General features: G+C 34.3%; 1 protein-coding gene across 7 annotated transcripts in view; it reads left to right on the forward strand.

Annotated features, from left to right (window-relative positions):
* OSBPL9 (oxysterol binding protein like 9) overlaps positions 1-17,909 on the forward strand; it is a 124,690-nt gene that overhangs the window by 77,212 nt on the left and 29,569 nt on the right. For 4 of the 7 annotated variants that reach the window (XM_054572966.1, XM_054572947.1, XM_054572938.1 and 1 more), the window contains 5 exons: positions 5,213-5,308; positions 6,404-6,451; positions 7,718-7,747; positions 8,545-8,595; positions 15,194-15,232. In XM_054572966.1, the coding sequence (XP_054428941.1) occupies positions 5,213-5,308; positions 6,404-6,451; positions 7,718-7,747; positions 8,545-8,595; positions 15,194-15,232 (264 nt within the window). Of the gene's footprint in view, positions 1-615; positions 685-5,212; positions 5,309-6,403; positions 6,452-7,717; positions 7,748-8,544; positions 8,596-15,193; positions 15,233-17,909 lie in introns of all 7 variants that reach the window. The other 3 variants (XM_054572923.1, XM_054572931.1, XM_054572972.1) reach the window with 3 other exon arrangements.

Genomic DNA, 17,909 nt, shown 5'->3' on the forward strand with positions numbered 1-17,909 from the left:
AAAATATTTTCCTGAGGATTCAGTGGAGGAGTTTGATAATATGCTCAATTTTATGGACATTTTTGAATTGTTAATCTTAACTCCAGATGAATCAGTAGTTGGATATTCTTTAGGATTAAAAATGGAGAGAAATTCTCACCCTTAGGACTGCTCTGTACCTCTGAAACCTGTTCTTCCCTGAGCTGCAGTGGATAAGCAGCAGAGACAACAGGAATTAGAAATGTTTCCAAATTTTCAGTAATCCAGGAAAATTATATATTAGTATACCCCACATGAAATCATGGTCTTACCTACTATTTCTGGTTTCTTAAATATACTTTTCTTCATCACTGAGCCAACTTTTAAATCATTTGGAAAGAAGATGAAATGATGTCTTTTCTCAAAAAAACTTAATTTGCTAGCAAACTTTTAAGGAACAGAAAAGCCATTAAGTTTGGCTTTTTTTTTTTTTTTTTTTTTTTTAGCTTGCCATTTGCCGTTCATGTACTTACTTTTTCTCATATAGTTACAAGATTTTTCTCTTATTTATTCCTTTACTTAATTATTGTTGGCAGACTCCCAGCAGACTCACAGCATGGTAACTTTCTATTCTCTTTTTTCCTCACTTTATGGAAGATCAGTACCACACTTGCTTTTTTCCAGTCTTCTGGTATCTCTCCAGTTCTTGAATTTTCAAAAATAATTGTAAGTGATTCAATTGTAAGTATGCCCTATACTTCTTTCATTGGATGAAAGTGTATCTGTGATGCATGTCATCTCAAATTGCTAATTGTAAACATAAACTTTCCAAATACTTTCATATTTTAATCAAAACAACATTTCTGCACAGTTTTCATTATTTTAATTAGAGGGTGTATGCTTTGCTAATTTTCAGCAATCATCCACTTTTGTCTGGATTCATGCCATTTATTTTTCATTAGGAGACACGTGTGTGTATGTGTGTGTGTGTTTGTTTCTGTTGTTAACTTTTTAAGCTGTTCCCTTTTACAGTTCTACTACTGATGATTTATCCATTGTTATTTTGAACTTTTCTATGAGATTTACATGGAATAGTGTCTCTGTTTCTAATGTATTTTCCTTTTCTCTTCTTGCAACATATTTTTGTTGTATAACAGTTTTGTCCTGTATAAGAAAAAGCACTGAATATAAATAGTGTACTAGTCCTTAGTTTTTGCTGTGGAATAAGGTTTGATATGAAAATAATTACTCATTTGTGAACTTCTTTTTACAGTGTTATTAATTCTGCCCTAGCCCTTCCTGTTGTTCTATTCTCAGTTCCCCAAATGACCTATAAGTTTCTTATTTCCTGATTCCGATTTCACAGGACCTTAAACCACCTTTTATCACCTTTACCTCCACTCTTCATTACTCTTCCCCTGTCAGCAGGAAGTACTTTAAAAGTTCCTACTCCCTGTCTCAAAACTTGCCTCCTGTACTGTTTTAGTTTTACTAAGAGAGTTTCCCTGAAGCAGTTACAGTTCATATGTACTTAAGACAGTTTTAAGGATATCCCTTGCTAGACTCTTCTTTTTCATGGGAGTGATGTATTCAGTGGTTTGTGTATATAAAGTATAAATAGTGTTTAATGTCCCAACTCAAATCATTACTAGGAATTCATTTAATTTTGCCGACATTTGTTAGCTTTGAAGTGTCTTCTGAGAAAAGTGATGCCATTCAACATAAATATTAGATAGTAAGTAGTACCTGTATATAGTTTTGAGGCAGTTTGATGTTCTTCTACTACTCTGAATATTATTTTTAATGTTCCCCTTAAATTGGGCCAGGTGTGTCTTGGTGTATATTTTTAATTTTTTCAAAATATTTCATTTTGTGTATATTTTTAAAACTTGGGTAGGTCCTGATTGATATAAAATCATGTTACTCTACTTGACTTTATATATGTACTTTCGATTTCTTTTTTAGCGAAGCCCTCTTGAAAACTAGAGACTATTTTCATTTAGCTTATTTGTCACATAAGTGATTTTTTAAACATTTCTCATTTTATGGTTAGATTTAGGTTTGATTTCTTTCGTGGTTCTAATTTAACTTCTTTTACATCACAGATCATTTTGTCTTTATTTCTCTATAATAGTTGTATTTAATTTAAACTTTAAATGAATTCAGACAGAAATCATCAAGTTAGAACTATGGCTCATCAATTTGATAAATCGGGGAGCAGCAACCTTTTGGGTCCTGAGTACCTAAAATACTACAAAATCACTTCAGTTACTACCGAAGGACACAGACAAAGGAGAAGAAAGGAAGATATGAAGGAGTGAGGGAGGGAGTAGAAAAAGGGAAGGAGAAAGAGAGCAGAAAGAACTACATTCTCTCTTTATAATCTACTTTAAAACAAAACTCCATTAAAAAGGATATGAATAAGTATAGCACCTTATAAATGTTGAATGGAAAGAGGACTAGTTATGACTTTAGGTATTTTTATGAAAAAGTTTGTTAGGAGGTAGTAAGTTCCTTTTCTTGTTTAGATATTCAAGCGAAGATTAGATGACTTTCAAAGATACTGTAAAAAGTAACTTGTATGAGTGGGAGGTTGGACTACGTGGCTTTAATTCTATGTACTGTTGGTTACAGTATATAATGAAAACTTATATTTCTTCTAGTGCATTATTCTAGATTTGAGAATACTATAATTACTATCAATTGCTTGTTCATGTTGATAAATTTGTATATGTTATTTTATTGATTGCAGAAGGACAATTATGTAGATTTTAAGTACACTGAAGATTTATGAATTACTATGCAAGGGAGTTTAGGCCAGTTCGAGGATTTTAAGCTAATAGCTATTGTAATGAACCTCCCATTATACGTTACATAAAGAAAGATCGATTGCTGTATAGATCTTTGACTTGGATGTTGTGCCATTTGGAGTTTATTCTATGGGTACAGGAATGTTGTGGAAGGCTGTCTAGAGGTGGGTCTGAGAAAAAAGCCAAGGTGAGGTTCATGTGATCATAACAACATCAAAGGGTTGTTTTTTGAAGAATTAATTTCAGACAGGCTTTCAGATCTCAGTAATTTAAGTCTCATTTGTTTCTCTCTATTAACTAGAGGATTTTTAGTGAATAGTTATTTGTTCAAAGGGTATGTTAATTGATTTTTACAATGGTAGTTCTAATTGGATTCAGAAGAGGAAAAATTCTCAGATAACACTTTTTCTCTCTTCAAGATGCTTTACCTTTTATTCATTTTTGAATGTGCCATTGATCGTTTTCATTTTTAGCAAGAACAGTGTATTTAGCTGATTTTAACCAGGTTTTGTAATTAAATTATTGATAATATTATATTGCTCTGTGAAACAAAACAAAAACAAGCCAAACAGTCCTTCTAATCTGTGTGTGTGTGTGTGTGTGTGTGTGTGTGTGTGTGTGTGTAGTGACATGGAAATAAGCTACTACTCTGTTAGAGCACTGCTGTAGCATCTCTGAACTGTGGTGGGTTTGTCCTTCCTTTCCACATCTGTTACTGTCATACTACACTTACTGAATGTTTCTAATAGGAAGTTTTTAAGTTATCTTTTAGAATGAAGATATTTAACAGCAATTTTATAAATATATCTGGATTTTACATTATTATGATTTTTTTCATAAACTTTGTTTTTATACATGACATCTCTCATTAGAAAGAGGTTTTTTAAATATTTCAAGTGGTTTTTCTACATGTTTGTAAAAATGTAGGCATGTATATCAAAAAATACAGGTTTTATTGCCTTTGAATTTGAAAAAGAAAATGTAGTAAAAGATGAGTTGATTAAAAACTTATGTTTTTAATTGTTTTATTCAGAATTTAAATTTTAGTTTAGGAAGAGCAACAATAGTAATAGCAGTAGTTGATAGTCTTAGTAACTATGTAGGTCCTTAATAGAGGTAGTAGCTGCCACATTCATATTAGGAGGAGGAGAACATCTGTATTTGGCAGGTAAGAAAACAGCAGCTTAAAGAGACACGATATCTTGTTAGTGGCTGAGCTGCAATTAGAAACCAGGTTTGCCACCCTTTGTTTCCATAATACTATACTGGTTCAATCTGGTGTTTGAGATAATGGCTGTGAAAGTGCTTCGGTCATGGTAAAGTATTACGCAAAGATGGGGAATTAGTGTAATAAAAAGTGAACTCTGATCTCAGTTTACTAAAGTGTGGACTATAAAAATGATCAGCACGTGTTGGCCAGAGGCAGGGGAGAGATGACTAGCGAGAGTCAAGTATAGCATGTTAAACCGCTGTGTTGCACCCATTTAGTACAGAGCTCTGTGGCAGGGGTGGCGTGTGACATTCATGGTCCCTGACCCTTACTTCCCCGTTTAACTGTCTGGCATCTGGACATGCATATGGCAAGCTGGTAGTCTTGTTCAATCTCCAACTGTTATGTCTTTTATACCAGGATTAATATATTTTTCAGTCAGAGATGATTAAAACTCAAAAGAGTCCTTTGAGCAGAGTCAAAACACAGGAATCCCATGCTCTCGGAGCTTAAAATTTTTAGTGTACAAAAACTAGGACATGCAAATGTCATACTGTTAAACTGAGAAATAAGTGGTCCCTCTAAATAAATAAACATTCACATCATGTCCAGAGTGTAGTGTTTATGCCAAGGGTGAAAGTGAGTAGGGAACTTGATTAAGACAGAAGTAGTGCCACTTTTCACTTAGAGAGGATCCTCTTCTTAGAAGAATTTTGAGGTTACTATTTTTTTTCTTTTTTAATAAAGGAGGAGGAGAAAAACATTGGAGCTAATGAGATGGGTTAGGGAGCTGAAGAACTAAATAGTGAGAGTATGAAGTTAACATTAAAGAACTGGAGGAGTGGACTAAACAAAAAGTTGGGGGAAATGGGAGGTAATCTAGGTAGTTTTGTATATGTTCCTTCTGAATTACTGTTGCTCAGGAGGTGGCCGGAAGCCATTATGGGGCTTTTGGGAGAAAAGAAAGTGATTCTGAAGAGCAGGCTGCATCCTAATTTGAGCACCAGCACATGTTAATGAATGACAAGGGAATAGCGTTAGAAGTTCATTTAGAAGATTGATGTACCACTATCCTTGAAGAATTTAGATAATTTAAACAAACCTATTGTTTATGTAAAAGTGTTATTTTTATTTAAAAAATTGAAATGTCATGTATGAAGGATGAAGTATATTTTAATACTATTAAGTATTGCTTTGGTACTGCTAGATTTACTGCAAATTTTCTTTTTTCTAGGGTTTGGATTCAGGATTTGTTCCTAGTGTTCAAGACTTCGATAAGAAACTTACAGAAGCTGATGCTTACCTTCAAATCTTGATAGAACAATTAAAGGTAAGGTATTAGTTTATATATTGAATTGATATAAAGTAGCAAAAGCTTGATTGCTGAGCTTGATTTTGAGTAAAACCTGTTATTTACTTGATATTAATTTACAACCCTTATGTGGTTTTTCAGGAATTTCTAAAGCTGAGGCTTGTTAAAAGATCTGGGTGACTTAATTCAAAGATCTTTATCTCTAATAATATTGGTAAATAGTGTATGTATATACTGCATTTTTTGGTCTTCATAAAGGTTTCTAGACATAATTAGAAGAAAATAAGACAAAATTAGATTTGCATTCTGTTTAGAAATTCTATGAAACTGGTAAATTTTAAGTGGCTCTGTTTCTAAGGCCTTGCTCTTTCCACCTGGGGTCTCAGATTGGGAGAGGCGATTCTCTACTACCTCTATCATTACTGAAATTGTCTCCTTCAATTCCTACTTTAAAAATTAATTACAGCGAAAGGTCCTGGGGGCGGGGGGAATGAGTATTGATAAATTTGGATGACAGAGTAGGAAGAACTTAGGGGTTTTATTGTTTTTAGTTTTTTCAATGCTCATGAGGATATATTTATTGAATTTGGGGGGTCAGTTAGGGGAGGGGAGAGGGAAGGAGGAAGGGAAGGTGAGAGGGGGAGAGAGGAAGAGAGAGAGACATCATTGTGAAAAACACTGATCAACTGTCTGCTTCCTGTACATGTTTGCCTCCCCTATACACCTCAGCTGGGGATCAAACCCGCAACCCAGGTATGTGCCCTGACCAGGAATTGAACTCACCACATTTTGGTGTACAGGATGATGCTCCAACCAACAGAGCCATCTGGCCAGGGCAAAACTTAGGTTTGAATCAAATTTTAAGTTCTTAAAAATCATGCATTTTGTTTGTGAGTCTACCAGGGTAATTGACCCTTACCATTTACAGTAATTCAGTAGAATTTAACTTGATACAATGCCTTGAAAACTATATATGTTATTTTGAAAAAACATATAAATCATCCCTGGAAGAAATGTGTACAAGAACTAAACTTTGCTTTCCCGTGTTTAGTAAATATATGCAGCGTAGGAAAGTGGCTTGATTCTATAATCATTTTTTTTTTAATCCTGTAGCTTTTTGATGACAAACTTCAAAACTGCAAAGATGATGAACAGAGAAAGGTAACTTTCATAATCATGATTTTGATTTAAAGTTTTTAAATTCAAGAGCCTTTTGGAAAAATACCAGAAGGACCTCAGTGTTTTTGCCTGCTGTTGACCTAGTATGGTACTACTGCCATATAGACTTCAAGGGGAGTTTTCTGGTGAATTTTTGTTACGGTTTCATAATTAAACAAAATGGTAATGTATGAAATTTTAATATGACACCCTTTTTTGTAAGGGAGAAAGTTATTAAATTTATATGTATTTGCCTCAAATATTAATCAGCCAACCAACAGGAATTTTCAGAATAAACAAGCAGCTGCACATGAGGAAACAAGTATTGCTTTAATTCTAGTTCTGCCACTGTCCTCCTCCACCTTTTGGATTTCTGACAGCTACTTTGTAGTTTGAATACTGTCTTCCTTTTTTTTTTTTTTTTTTTAAGTGTATTTTACTGATTATGCTAATACAGTTGTCCCATTTTTTTTCTCCCATTTATATGCCTCTGCCTGGTACCCCGCTTCCCTCCAGCCTCCCACCCCGCCGCCCCTTAGTTCATGTCCGTGGGTTGTACATATAAGTTCTTTGGCTTCTCCATTTCCTATACTGTTCTTAACCTCCCCCCTGTCTAGTTTGTATCTACCATTTATGCCTTTTATTCCTTGTACCTTTCCCCCACTTCTCCCCTCCCTCTCCCTGCTGATAACCCTCCATGTGATCTCTATTTCTGTGATTCTGTTCCTGTTTTCTTTTTTTTTAATTCACATTTTTCCTCTTGTTGACTGAATTTTCTAATGCAGCTGTATTTATTTTTTCCATTTGTGTTGTCTTTATAGTCTTGCATTTGGTTCTTTTACACTTGGTTATAGTAGTGGCTCATGTTTAGCTCACCTTCCAGTCTTAGTTTTATAATTTAGTCCCATGGCATTTTTAAATAACTCAACAAAGTTTAAGGTGATTCTAAAATCAGCATTTCAATGAATCTGTAGAAAAAACTTAATTTCAGATAAGGAATTAAGAATGCTTTATGTTATACAAGTCATTAATTGAATCATATGAATTTTATTTGAGGATGTAATTCATAAAATGTCTGACTTTTTCATTTAAATATTGGATTTAAATTTAAAAAAGCAAGAAATATAAGTAAAAGTACTCCCTTCCCAACCTTCCTGCACTCAGAGTAATGAGTATATTTTGGTAAAATTCTTTAAATGGCTAACCAGTAAAAAGCAACACCACCTCTTTGTGCTTCTGATTATCTCCGTTTCAACTTATTTTTCACAGAAAATCGAAACTCTCAAAGAGACAACAAATGTAAGTTATGTTGTTTGATAAACTCTGGCTTTGCATTAGAAAGTACTTTAAAATGTTATTTACATTTTAAGCTGCTCCTATTATTAATAAGAGCAATTTAGATTTTTTATGAATTTTTACAAGAATATTTTAAGAATTGTATTATTTTCTAAAGGAAGTTAAATGAATAGAATAATCCTGCTAATTGAAATTGACTGTGTACCATTTTATCTTTTTCTTGTCTTGTCTGTTTGAGATCCTTGGATAAAAGGTGTCATCATCTAAGCACAGTGTATATTCTTTTTTATTTAATTAAAATATATTGTGATTTGAGTTTTCTGAAGTCCTGGCTTTCTGACATTATATAATGGGCTACTAATAAGATTTGTATTTTGATAAAAGCATTTAAAAACCGGCAAAATAATATTCCAAGTTCATCAGTATTTTGATAGGATCCTTTACTCTCCATAATTTCATAAAAACCTTGAATGGACATTTTAGAAATTTACAGTGGGATGTCCTTCTGTTGATCTAAGAATTTGGAAGTTAATTCTGTTTGAAGTGTTGAAAATCATTTAGGTGGTATTCAGTATAAATTAACATTTTGGACATTCTTTAACAATTAATAAAATTGCTAATAATAACTTCATTTGACATTATCAGCATATCAGAACTCCCTGGATATCCAGAGGGGTGTTTCTTGTATAGTGCAGACCTAAACCCTGTGTATTTGAACTCATTTTTATATATTAAGCTTTAACATCATATGACCATTTTATCTGGGGCAAGAACCTAAAATTAATGTTTTGTTTTTATAGAGCATGGTAGAATCAATTAAACACTGCATTGTGTTGCTGCAGATTGCTAAAGTAAGTAAATTTTTCTATTACTTTTAATTAATGGCATTTAAAAATTATAATGGAATTTTTCTTTCATAGCCAAAAAACTTGGTCCTGAAACGTGTAGCTTTCTACAGTAAATTGTATTGTGGGGTTCCTGGCACTATTGAACAACTATTGTGTTTGGATGTCACCTGTCAGCATGTGCCTGCTTTTGATAAGGTAATTTCTGATGGTGGCCAGGAAGGAATAGAGCATTTGAATGACTCACCCCTTCCTTCCATTTTACCCATTATCCTGCTTGGAACGGGGACTTATTTTGCAAAGCCTTTAACAAAAATGTTTTTCTTAGCAAGAAAAGGAATTACATTTCAGTAGACTTCTTTTCCTCATTTATATTGAAGAGTATAATCTAGACACATTTTCAAAAATTGTATTGTAGATTGTTTCTGGTACTAAACGGCATTAAGGAACCACTGTTTTAATTGCTGTTGTGTATTCATGAAATAAAATACACTTTGGATTATTGTTTGTAGTACTACTGTATCTTCAGTGCCTAAAACTGTTGCCTGCCACATAGTGGGGGCCTGGGAAATAATTGTGAATTTTGAATGAATTTTCCTGATACATATTTTTTAATGGTTTCATGGTTTAATATTTTCACTATATGTATGATTTTTTGTTTCGCCACCTCTCTGTTGTGCTGTGATCTGCTTTATAAATTAATCTTTGGGTAAATCTGATTAGTTAATCTGTGATTAAGATAAAGGGTTTTAAAATGATAATGAGATGCAGTACTACATTATCTGCAAGTGCACGGACTCTGGAGCCAGACTGTGTGTGTGTGTAGTCTTGCCTCACCATTTGAGCAAGCTTGTTCATCCTTTCTCTTTTGGTCTTTTCCTATATGAAATGTGGATAATAACAGTACCTGTATTCTTACTGATGGTGTGAGACTTAAATGAATTAGTATTTGTAATGCTCTTAATATCAGGCATATAACAAGTCCTAAACAAGTGTTTATTAAATTAAAGAAGTATTTTAGGAGGGCATAAAATTTAAAATGACAATATTGCATGTTGGTAAAAATGGGAGAACTTTCATCTAATACTGACACAAATATAAATTGATAGAGCCACTTTGGAGGACTGTTCTTCTAGTGGGATAATAAAATATTGGAATCAGCTACTTTGAGAGAAATATTGTCATCTGGGACCTGAACGGGATGTAAGAAGATAGCTAATTTGATACTTTCATTGTTTCAAGTCAGTTTAATTTTAGCTGCTTACAGGCAGCATACTGTTGGTAGAAGTTTAAGCTCCTACCAGTTTTGATTCTTTCAGAAGTTTCCTCCTGCCTAAACGATTAGTTCATTTGTTTCCAAACTTTTTGCCGCCCAATGGAATCACCCTGGGCATCCCTGACAGTTCTGATACTTGGCTCCCACTCTCACATGTTCTGTTGTAATTGGCATGGAGTCTTACCTGGGCACTGGGAGTTTTAAATTTCTGGGTGGTGCTACTGTGCAGCAAAGCTTGGGTGCCGCTTGTTCAGTGGGATTTTCAGGTGGGCTGTGTAGAGACAGCTAGCGTTCCACTCACAGAGAGCTGTAGAGGAGGTGAGGGGCAGGGAGAGAGCAGAGCAAACATAACCTGGGAGGCTCCTGCAGCTGGGGACTAGACCCCAGCTATCATTTTCACGTTATCAATATAAAAATGCATTAATGAGATAGTTCGCATTCTTTCTTTGCTTTCTCCCTCACCCTCCCGTCTCCTCCCCCTTCCCCTTCCCTCTCCTTTCTTCACCAAGTCTTTAATATCCATGGTATATTTTATACTTTGAACTAGCCATAGTTCTGGTGCTCAGTAGGCACATGTGACTAGTAGCTACGAAACCACACAGCACAGGCCTAGGTTGTCCTTTCAGAATTGAGCTGCTTATTCATAGATACTTTTAAAATAGATTGTATATTTAAATTGCCCTTGGATCCCAGGTTCTCTGCCAAGAACATTTTTCTGCATAAACTTTTTGTTATCATGCATGTATTAATTTGTCAGGCTTTTTAAAAATAGATTTATTGATATGTATTATATATCCCATAAAGTTCACTAATTTAAAGTGTACACTGTAATGGTTTTTACTGTTTTTACAAAGTTGTGAAACCATCTCTGTAATATAATTTTAGCACATTTTTATCATCCCCAAAAGAAATCCCATGCCCGTCAAGCAGTCATTCCCTGTACTCCTCACTACCCTTCCCTTTGCTTCTTCCAGTGCCTGGCAACCACAGATCTACCTTCTGTCTCTAGATTTGTCTATTCTGGGCATTTCACATGATTAGGATCATAAAATATGTAGTATTTTGTGACTGGCTTCTTTCATTTAACAGTGTTTCCAAGGATCATCCATGTCTCAGGACTTAATTCCCTTTACCCATCCATCAGTTGATGAATACTTGAGTTTTCACTTTTGGGGCAGTTAGGAATAGTGCTGCTATGAACATTTGTCTATAATGTTTTTGTACGGACATAAATTTTCATTTCTCTTAAGTATATACCTAAGAGTGTTGTTTCCGGGTCATATGGTAACTCTATTTGTAACTTTTTAAGAAACTGCTGAACTGTTTTCCAAAGCAGCCATGCCATTTTACTTTCCCACTCGCAATGTAGAAGGGTTCCATTTTCTCCACATTGAATCAACATTTGATTGTCTTTTTGATTATAGCCATGGTGGTGGTAACTTATTGTGGTTTTCATTTGCATTTCCCTAAGAAATAATAATGTTCAACATCTTTTCATGTGCTTATTAGCATTTATACATCTTCTTTAGCGAAATGTCTATTTAAATTTTTGTCCAATTTTTAGTTGAGTTCTTTATGTTGTTATAAAAATGGTTTTATGTATTCTGCATACAAGTCTTTATAAGATATATGATTTACAAATTTTTCTTCATGTCTTTGAGTTGTCTTTCACTTTCTTGATACAACTGTCCTTAGAAGCATGCAATTTTTAAATTTTGATGAAGTTCAACTTTTTAGTCTTTTATTGCTTGTGCCTTTCTTTGGTGGCTTATTTAGAAGTTATTGCCTAATCCATGATCACTAGGATTTATTCCTGTGCTGTCTTCTAAGAGTTTTATGGTTTTAGCTCTTACATTTAAGTCTCTCATTCACTTTGAGTTCATCTTTGTGGTGTGAAGAAGGGCGTCATTTTTTTTTTCACATGTGGGTATTCAGTTGTCCCAGCTTCATTTGTTAAATCATCAAACTTGACTTAGACATTTTATTTCATTATGTCTATATTTTGTTTCATATAGTAAGTTTATAGGTACTTAATTAAGAGAGTTTTTACTACACTACATTGCCTCATTAGAAAGAGGGGGATAAATTTCATGGATTTTTTTGGTAGGCACAGTTTTAAAAATACTGGACTCTATAATTCTGATCAGAAGTCTTCCCAAACTATGTGATGCTGATGTTTTTGTTCGCTATCAGACTTCTAGATCTTAGTCACTGTAGTATGTTCAGAGAAGAGAACAGCCATTGTGTTAAAGATTGAGGCACTTATAACTAGATAAACATGGTATAATTTAAGTGGGAAGTAGCATTGGGCCATTTTCTTTGTTTCATTAATATGACTCATACTGAATTCAGTTGAATCTGTTTCAGTACTAACTGCAGTTTAGCCTTAGATGACCCTGATAAAAGGTAACTTGTGATTTACTTACAAAACAAAAACAAAAAGAAAGGTGGAAGGAGGTGAGGAAGATGAGTGTAAGCCTTTTTAAATAATAGAACAAAAGCCCTAAAGTTCATCAAGGGAATGGATTTACAGTTAAGGCAGTTACTAGTTTATGGGTTTATATAGATTTGACTCTGCCTTAAAAGACAAACCACAATAGTAACAAAAATTACAAACCCCAATTTAAAATACTCTGTAAATTGTGTGCATTGTTAATCAAGTATATTTGGGGGGAAATGGTCAGATATATGTTTATTTTAAATCACACGAGAATTAGAAGTGGTGGTTTTCTTAGACACTATAGTATAAAAATATGAGTGATCAAACCACCCCAAAACTGAGTATCTTAAAATAGCAACAGTAATTTCTTTTGCTTACAAATCTGCAATTTGGGTAGGCCTCATGACTTCTTCCTGCTTTATGCAGTGTCACTGTGGTGGTTTGATTGGGGGTGGGGAAGAGGATCCACTTTCAAGATGACTCACATGCCTGCGAAGTTGGCCGGGGGCCTGGGTTCTTCTCCATATAGTCCTCTTCACCTCTGCCTGGGCTTTCTCACAGTGTGGTGGCTGGATTCTAAGAAAAAAGAAGAAGGTTGTGGCATTTCCATGACCTAATTTCAGAAGTCACCTGTAGTCACTTTTGCTGTACCTACTAGTAGAGACCATTATAATAGCCTGCTTGGGTCCAGGGGTAGGGCACATGAACTCTACCTCATGTTGGGACCATTTTTGGAAAATTTAATTTACCACATGTATATAATATTACTAAGAACTCCTTTGGAAAAATCGATTGTTAATGTTCAGAAATTAATAGAAGAAAGCTCTGTTGAAATAGTAAAATTAAAGTATCACCTGAGCAAGAAACTTAATTTCTTTCTATTTAATTCTCAATAGTTTGTTTTCAACTCATTCTATTAAGAATTTCTGAAACTTTGGATAGTCTAAATATGTAGTTAATTTGCCCTGGCCAGTGTGGTTCAGTTGGTTGGAGTGTCTTCCCGTAACCAAAAGGTTGTGGTTCGATTTCTGGTCCAGGCACATGAGGGTTTGGTTCCCAGTCTGGGTGTGTACAGGAGGGAGCTAATCAGTGCTTCTCTCTCACATTGATGTTTCTCTTTCTCTCTTCCTCACTCTTAGAAAGCAGTGAAAAAATGTCCTCGGATGAGGAAATGGATAGATAATTCAGTTGTGCAAGTAAAAGGGGGCATCCCAACCTGAATTATGTAGATATCAAAATGCAGTTATTCTCAGAGAGAAACCAAAGATAAGCACTGTGTTGGAGGTTCCCAAGATCACCCCTAGTTGGTGATTGACTTGGAGAACTCACAGGCCACAGCATATAGTCATACCCATAGCTTTGATTTATTATAGCGAAGTCAGCAAAGGTAAAAGGCACACGGACAAAATCTGAGAGGAAACCAGGCACAGCTTCCAAGAGTCTTCTTCCATTGAAGTCACACGGGACGTGCTTAATTCCTGCAGCAAAAAATTGTGACAGTACCTATGAAATGTTTACCAGGGAAGTTCATTAAAGACTCAACACCGAAGGTTTTTGTTGTTGTTCTTCTCCCCAACATCAGTATTTTTACTGGATGCTTGTCATGTAAACACTTCCCTACTTAGCATTTACCAAGATACCAGACTTCCAGAAGGAAAGCAGGTGTTCAGAATAAACCATATTGTTTGCTTAAACAGTGCAGGCAACAGTGAGCGACACTTACCAGTTAGGGTGATGGGAACCCTCCTGACGCCCATCAGTTTTTACAGACAGGCTTTTCTAAGGATAGTTATTTCAGGCCTGGCATGTTCATTCTTTTCTGCACTTGCACTTAAAAAAATAAAAGCATCCCCAAATCTTCATATTGCTCTTGCTGAGTAAGCTCAGTAAAGAAAGAAAAAGTTATCAGTAGATGAGATAAAACTTGGCCATTGTGTTTAAAACCAACAGCAAATATTGGTTTCTATTAAAACTTGAACTTCTTCATAGTATAGAGTTAAATCTTTGTGTTTTAACACAAATGTGTTGTCCTACTCAGACAACATATTTAACTTTAAATAAAACATGTTGTCTGAGTAGGACTACTATGTAGTTATAGGAACAATGATGTGTTGGTAGCTTTCCACCATCTTCTTTCTCAAGTACATCTCTGGACAGGCATGACAGAATAACATATTAGTTAAAAGCATGAATTCTGGAACTACCTGTATTGGAATTCTGGCTCCCCACGTTCTGCCTCGGTTTTCTCATCTGCCGAATGGGGATAAGATAGTACCTATCTTATATAGAGTTGTTGATGGAATACATGAACTAATATAGTAAAATACCTGCCAGGTAGTAACTGTTAGCCCAGTTACGATGTAGTGCTTATGTTTACTGAAACAAAAATCAGACCATCTATTGAGAAAAGTATTAGTAAAATTCTCAGGCCAGCAATCAAAATATGGGAAATGGTGTCTGTCTATCCTGAGTTTTTAAAGGGTATACGATTGTCATAACTTGTAAGTGCAGTAAGAGTTTAGACAATTTACTATGAAATTGAACCTAGAAATATTCAGTGTCTTTAATCTTAAATTAGTATGTCCGCATTTAATGGTTGGTACCAATGTGACTACATAGTTCAACAAGATATTTCTACAGCAAACTTAAATGCCTGTATGGAAAAATAATTGCCTTGCTGTTGGAGTTGATTGTTGTGTAGCTAGTGGTAGAATTTTGTTTATCTAGGAATGTACAAGTGGAATTAAAATCTTGATGGAAGCAGAGAAATAGTTTTCTCACATTGTTACTTACCTGGTACAGTAAGCTTTCTTAGTAGGGAAAGAAAGTACACAAGGAGTTGCTTAAATGAGAGAATGAAGTTAATATTTTTAACATTTCTCCTTAAGGACCAGTGTAATGCGGAGAAGCACGCAGATGGAATGATAGTAAGTTTAATCTAATCTCTTTGTTTCCCTTTACTCCTGCAGAGCGTTATAACCAGTCCTGTCAGGAGAAGCCTGAATTTCTACTTCTTCAACGCAAATTCTTTTCACTTACTCACTGCTTTTTGTTGTTGACTCTTGCAATTTTCCTTGAGCTCCTATAGTTGGCCATCTCTCAGCAATCATTTGGAGGGGAAATGTCGATCTTAAAATTTTTCTAAGTGTTGGTCCAGACTGAATCACTTTGCATGTGTTAACTTGAAGGATTAATCATGGTATGAATATGCAGCTTTTATGACTAAATAAGGCATAACTCACAATGCTACATTTCTTGTCAACTTCTTTTTTCTCAGATGAAAGCATAAGGGGAGGGATGTATTGAAATACATCTTAATTTATTTAAATGTTTTTAGGTTTCTATTATTTTCTTATCTTTTTATTAGATCTTTTTGTATTGTGTTAACTGGCGTTGCTCCTGTGATATATACTACATTTTTGTTGGAACACGATTTTTTGATTTCTAGACATTTTCTTATTCTTTCTTCCTCCTTGGCCTCTTATTCTTCTCTTATATTTAACTTCCCCTCTAAAAAGAAAAGAAAATGTTATTGTTCCCAGCTGGAACTAAAAGAGTTTGAAGGTTTGTAGTTTGAGCTACCCTAGCTTATGGTAACTGGAGAGACTTCTGTTCAGACTGTATTTGGGAAGCAATCTCATTTCTGTCCTGAGGCTTTACAAATGGCAGCTTGTCTACAATCCAGAAACTCATTTTGTAAATCTTTTAAAACCATCTCATAATTATATTTGATGAAAGTATAAGCATATTTATATTTGTGTTGAAATGAAAAGTTAAATATTCTTGTTGAAAGTAGAGATAAAACATTTTTAAAATTTGAATTAAACACATTAGAATTTTTATTTCTCTTTTCACAATGTGAGTTCAAATTTTGAGCCACGATGATGTAATACAATTATGTGATATAAATACAATGAAATATAATCTCTCTTCCTGACATATCGAATAAGTTTGTAAGCCTCATGGAAAAGGACTATATATGTTGTCTAGCATTTCATGGTCCCCAAAGACCCTAAGGAAAATCATGTTGGCAGTTACTTCTATCTCACTGCCCTCTGAGCAAAATTAGTTACTTTTTATTATGTTAAAAAGTAGTTTTAGAAAGCATAGCAAAAATGTTTGGTCATTTGCAATTCAAATACCTAGAAAGTATATACTTATAGAAAATGTAAACTTGGAGAAAACAAACATATTTGAATCATTTGATCCCAGACGATAGCATTTTTCCTTAAGAGTTTTTACTTTGAAAAAAAGACGGATTTAGGGCTTTGAACCCAGACGTCTAGGACCCAGCCCTGCCATTCACTAGCTGTGACCTTTAGACAAGTTACTTAACCTTTGGGCCTTAGTTTTCTCTATAAAGAAAATGACTGGTCCCATCTTTGAAGGTTTTTGTAAGGCACAGAGAGAGCACATAGTACTCCATAAATGTGAGCTATATATACATATATGTGTATATATAATTTATTATCTATTGTATTGCATGAATTTTGTTAATGTCACAATAGATTAGGGCTGAGGAGTATCATTTTTCTCACTCTGCAAATTCATTTCAAAGCAAGTTGTAGAATGTAATTTGACATATTTTAGCCTGAAGTGGGTTGACCAATTACTCTAGATAAGTGTAGAATAGTTATATTTTTTTGTTAACAATAATAGCAAAAGATACTGAGTACTTTTAATATACATGCAAAAAAAGTATAATAAAAGTATTTTCTTTGGTTGGCAAGCCTAATCGTAGAATATTTCATCTGGAAAACAAAAGATTCCATTCAAAAGACAGCATTCTGGTCCCTTTTTCCAAAATTATTTTATACCTTAGTCTCTCCAGTAATTTTTCTTATGTAATGGGTGGGGATAAAGAGGTGATATATTCTTGTTCCTTTGGATCAACTTATTAGTGGTAGAATTTTGCCTTTGTAAAGTACTTGATGTCCTTTGGAGAAAACGACTATGTAAATAAAAGGAGTTTATTTTAAGAACAGCTCCAGGACTTGTTGAGACACTTATTTAGTTATTATGGGCAATAATCAGAAAGCCCCTAGAGACCATGTATTCTAGACAATTCTTCGTTGTACAGACTGGGAAAGTGGGGCCCAGAGCAGAGAGGAGGCTTGCCAAGTCCTTGGTAGAACAAGAATTCTTGGGAATTAAAATCCCAAGCCTCTGCTTCTGTGTTTTTCCCAATCCTTTAAAACTTTTCCCACTTCACTTTACTAGGTTTTTGATTATCAGTGTTTTCAGGGCTCCTTCTCTAAGAACCATTTATTTTCCAGTCAGAATATTTATTGCAGGTAGGCTATTATAGTGACAAGAATCAGAAATCTTGTGTTCAAATCACTTGATTTACAAGCTCGGATTTAATGATTTCAAAATATTTATGCAGAGAAAAACATTAAACAATTTTTTTTTGTAAATTTAGATTTTAAATGACAGTGCTACAAAAACTTTGCCATTAATAGTTTCCATTGTTAGATGCTTTTAAATTCTTACGCATACTTTTGGGTTCATTCATCAGCAAAGTATTTCTCTTCTAATTTCAGTATTTTCTCTTAAAAGCTTTACCTAATATATATTTGAAGTTTAGTTTCTTAGATCAAGAAA

The sequence above is a fragment of the Pteronotus mesoamericanus genome, unplaced genomic scaffold (genome assembly GCF_021234165.1).
Source record: "Pteronotus mesoamericanus isolate MK-2021 breed Mesoamerican mustached bat unplaced genomic scaffold, CSHL_Meso_final contig_105, whole genome shotgun sequence".
In the NCBI taxonomy this organism is placed as follows: Eukaryota; Metazoa; Chordata; class Mammalia; order Chiroptera; family Mormoopidae; genus Pteronotus; species Pteronotus mesoamericanus.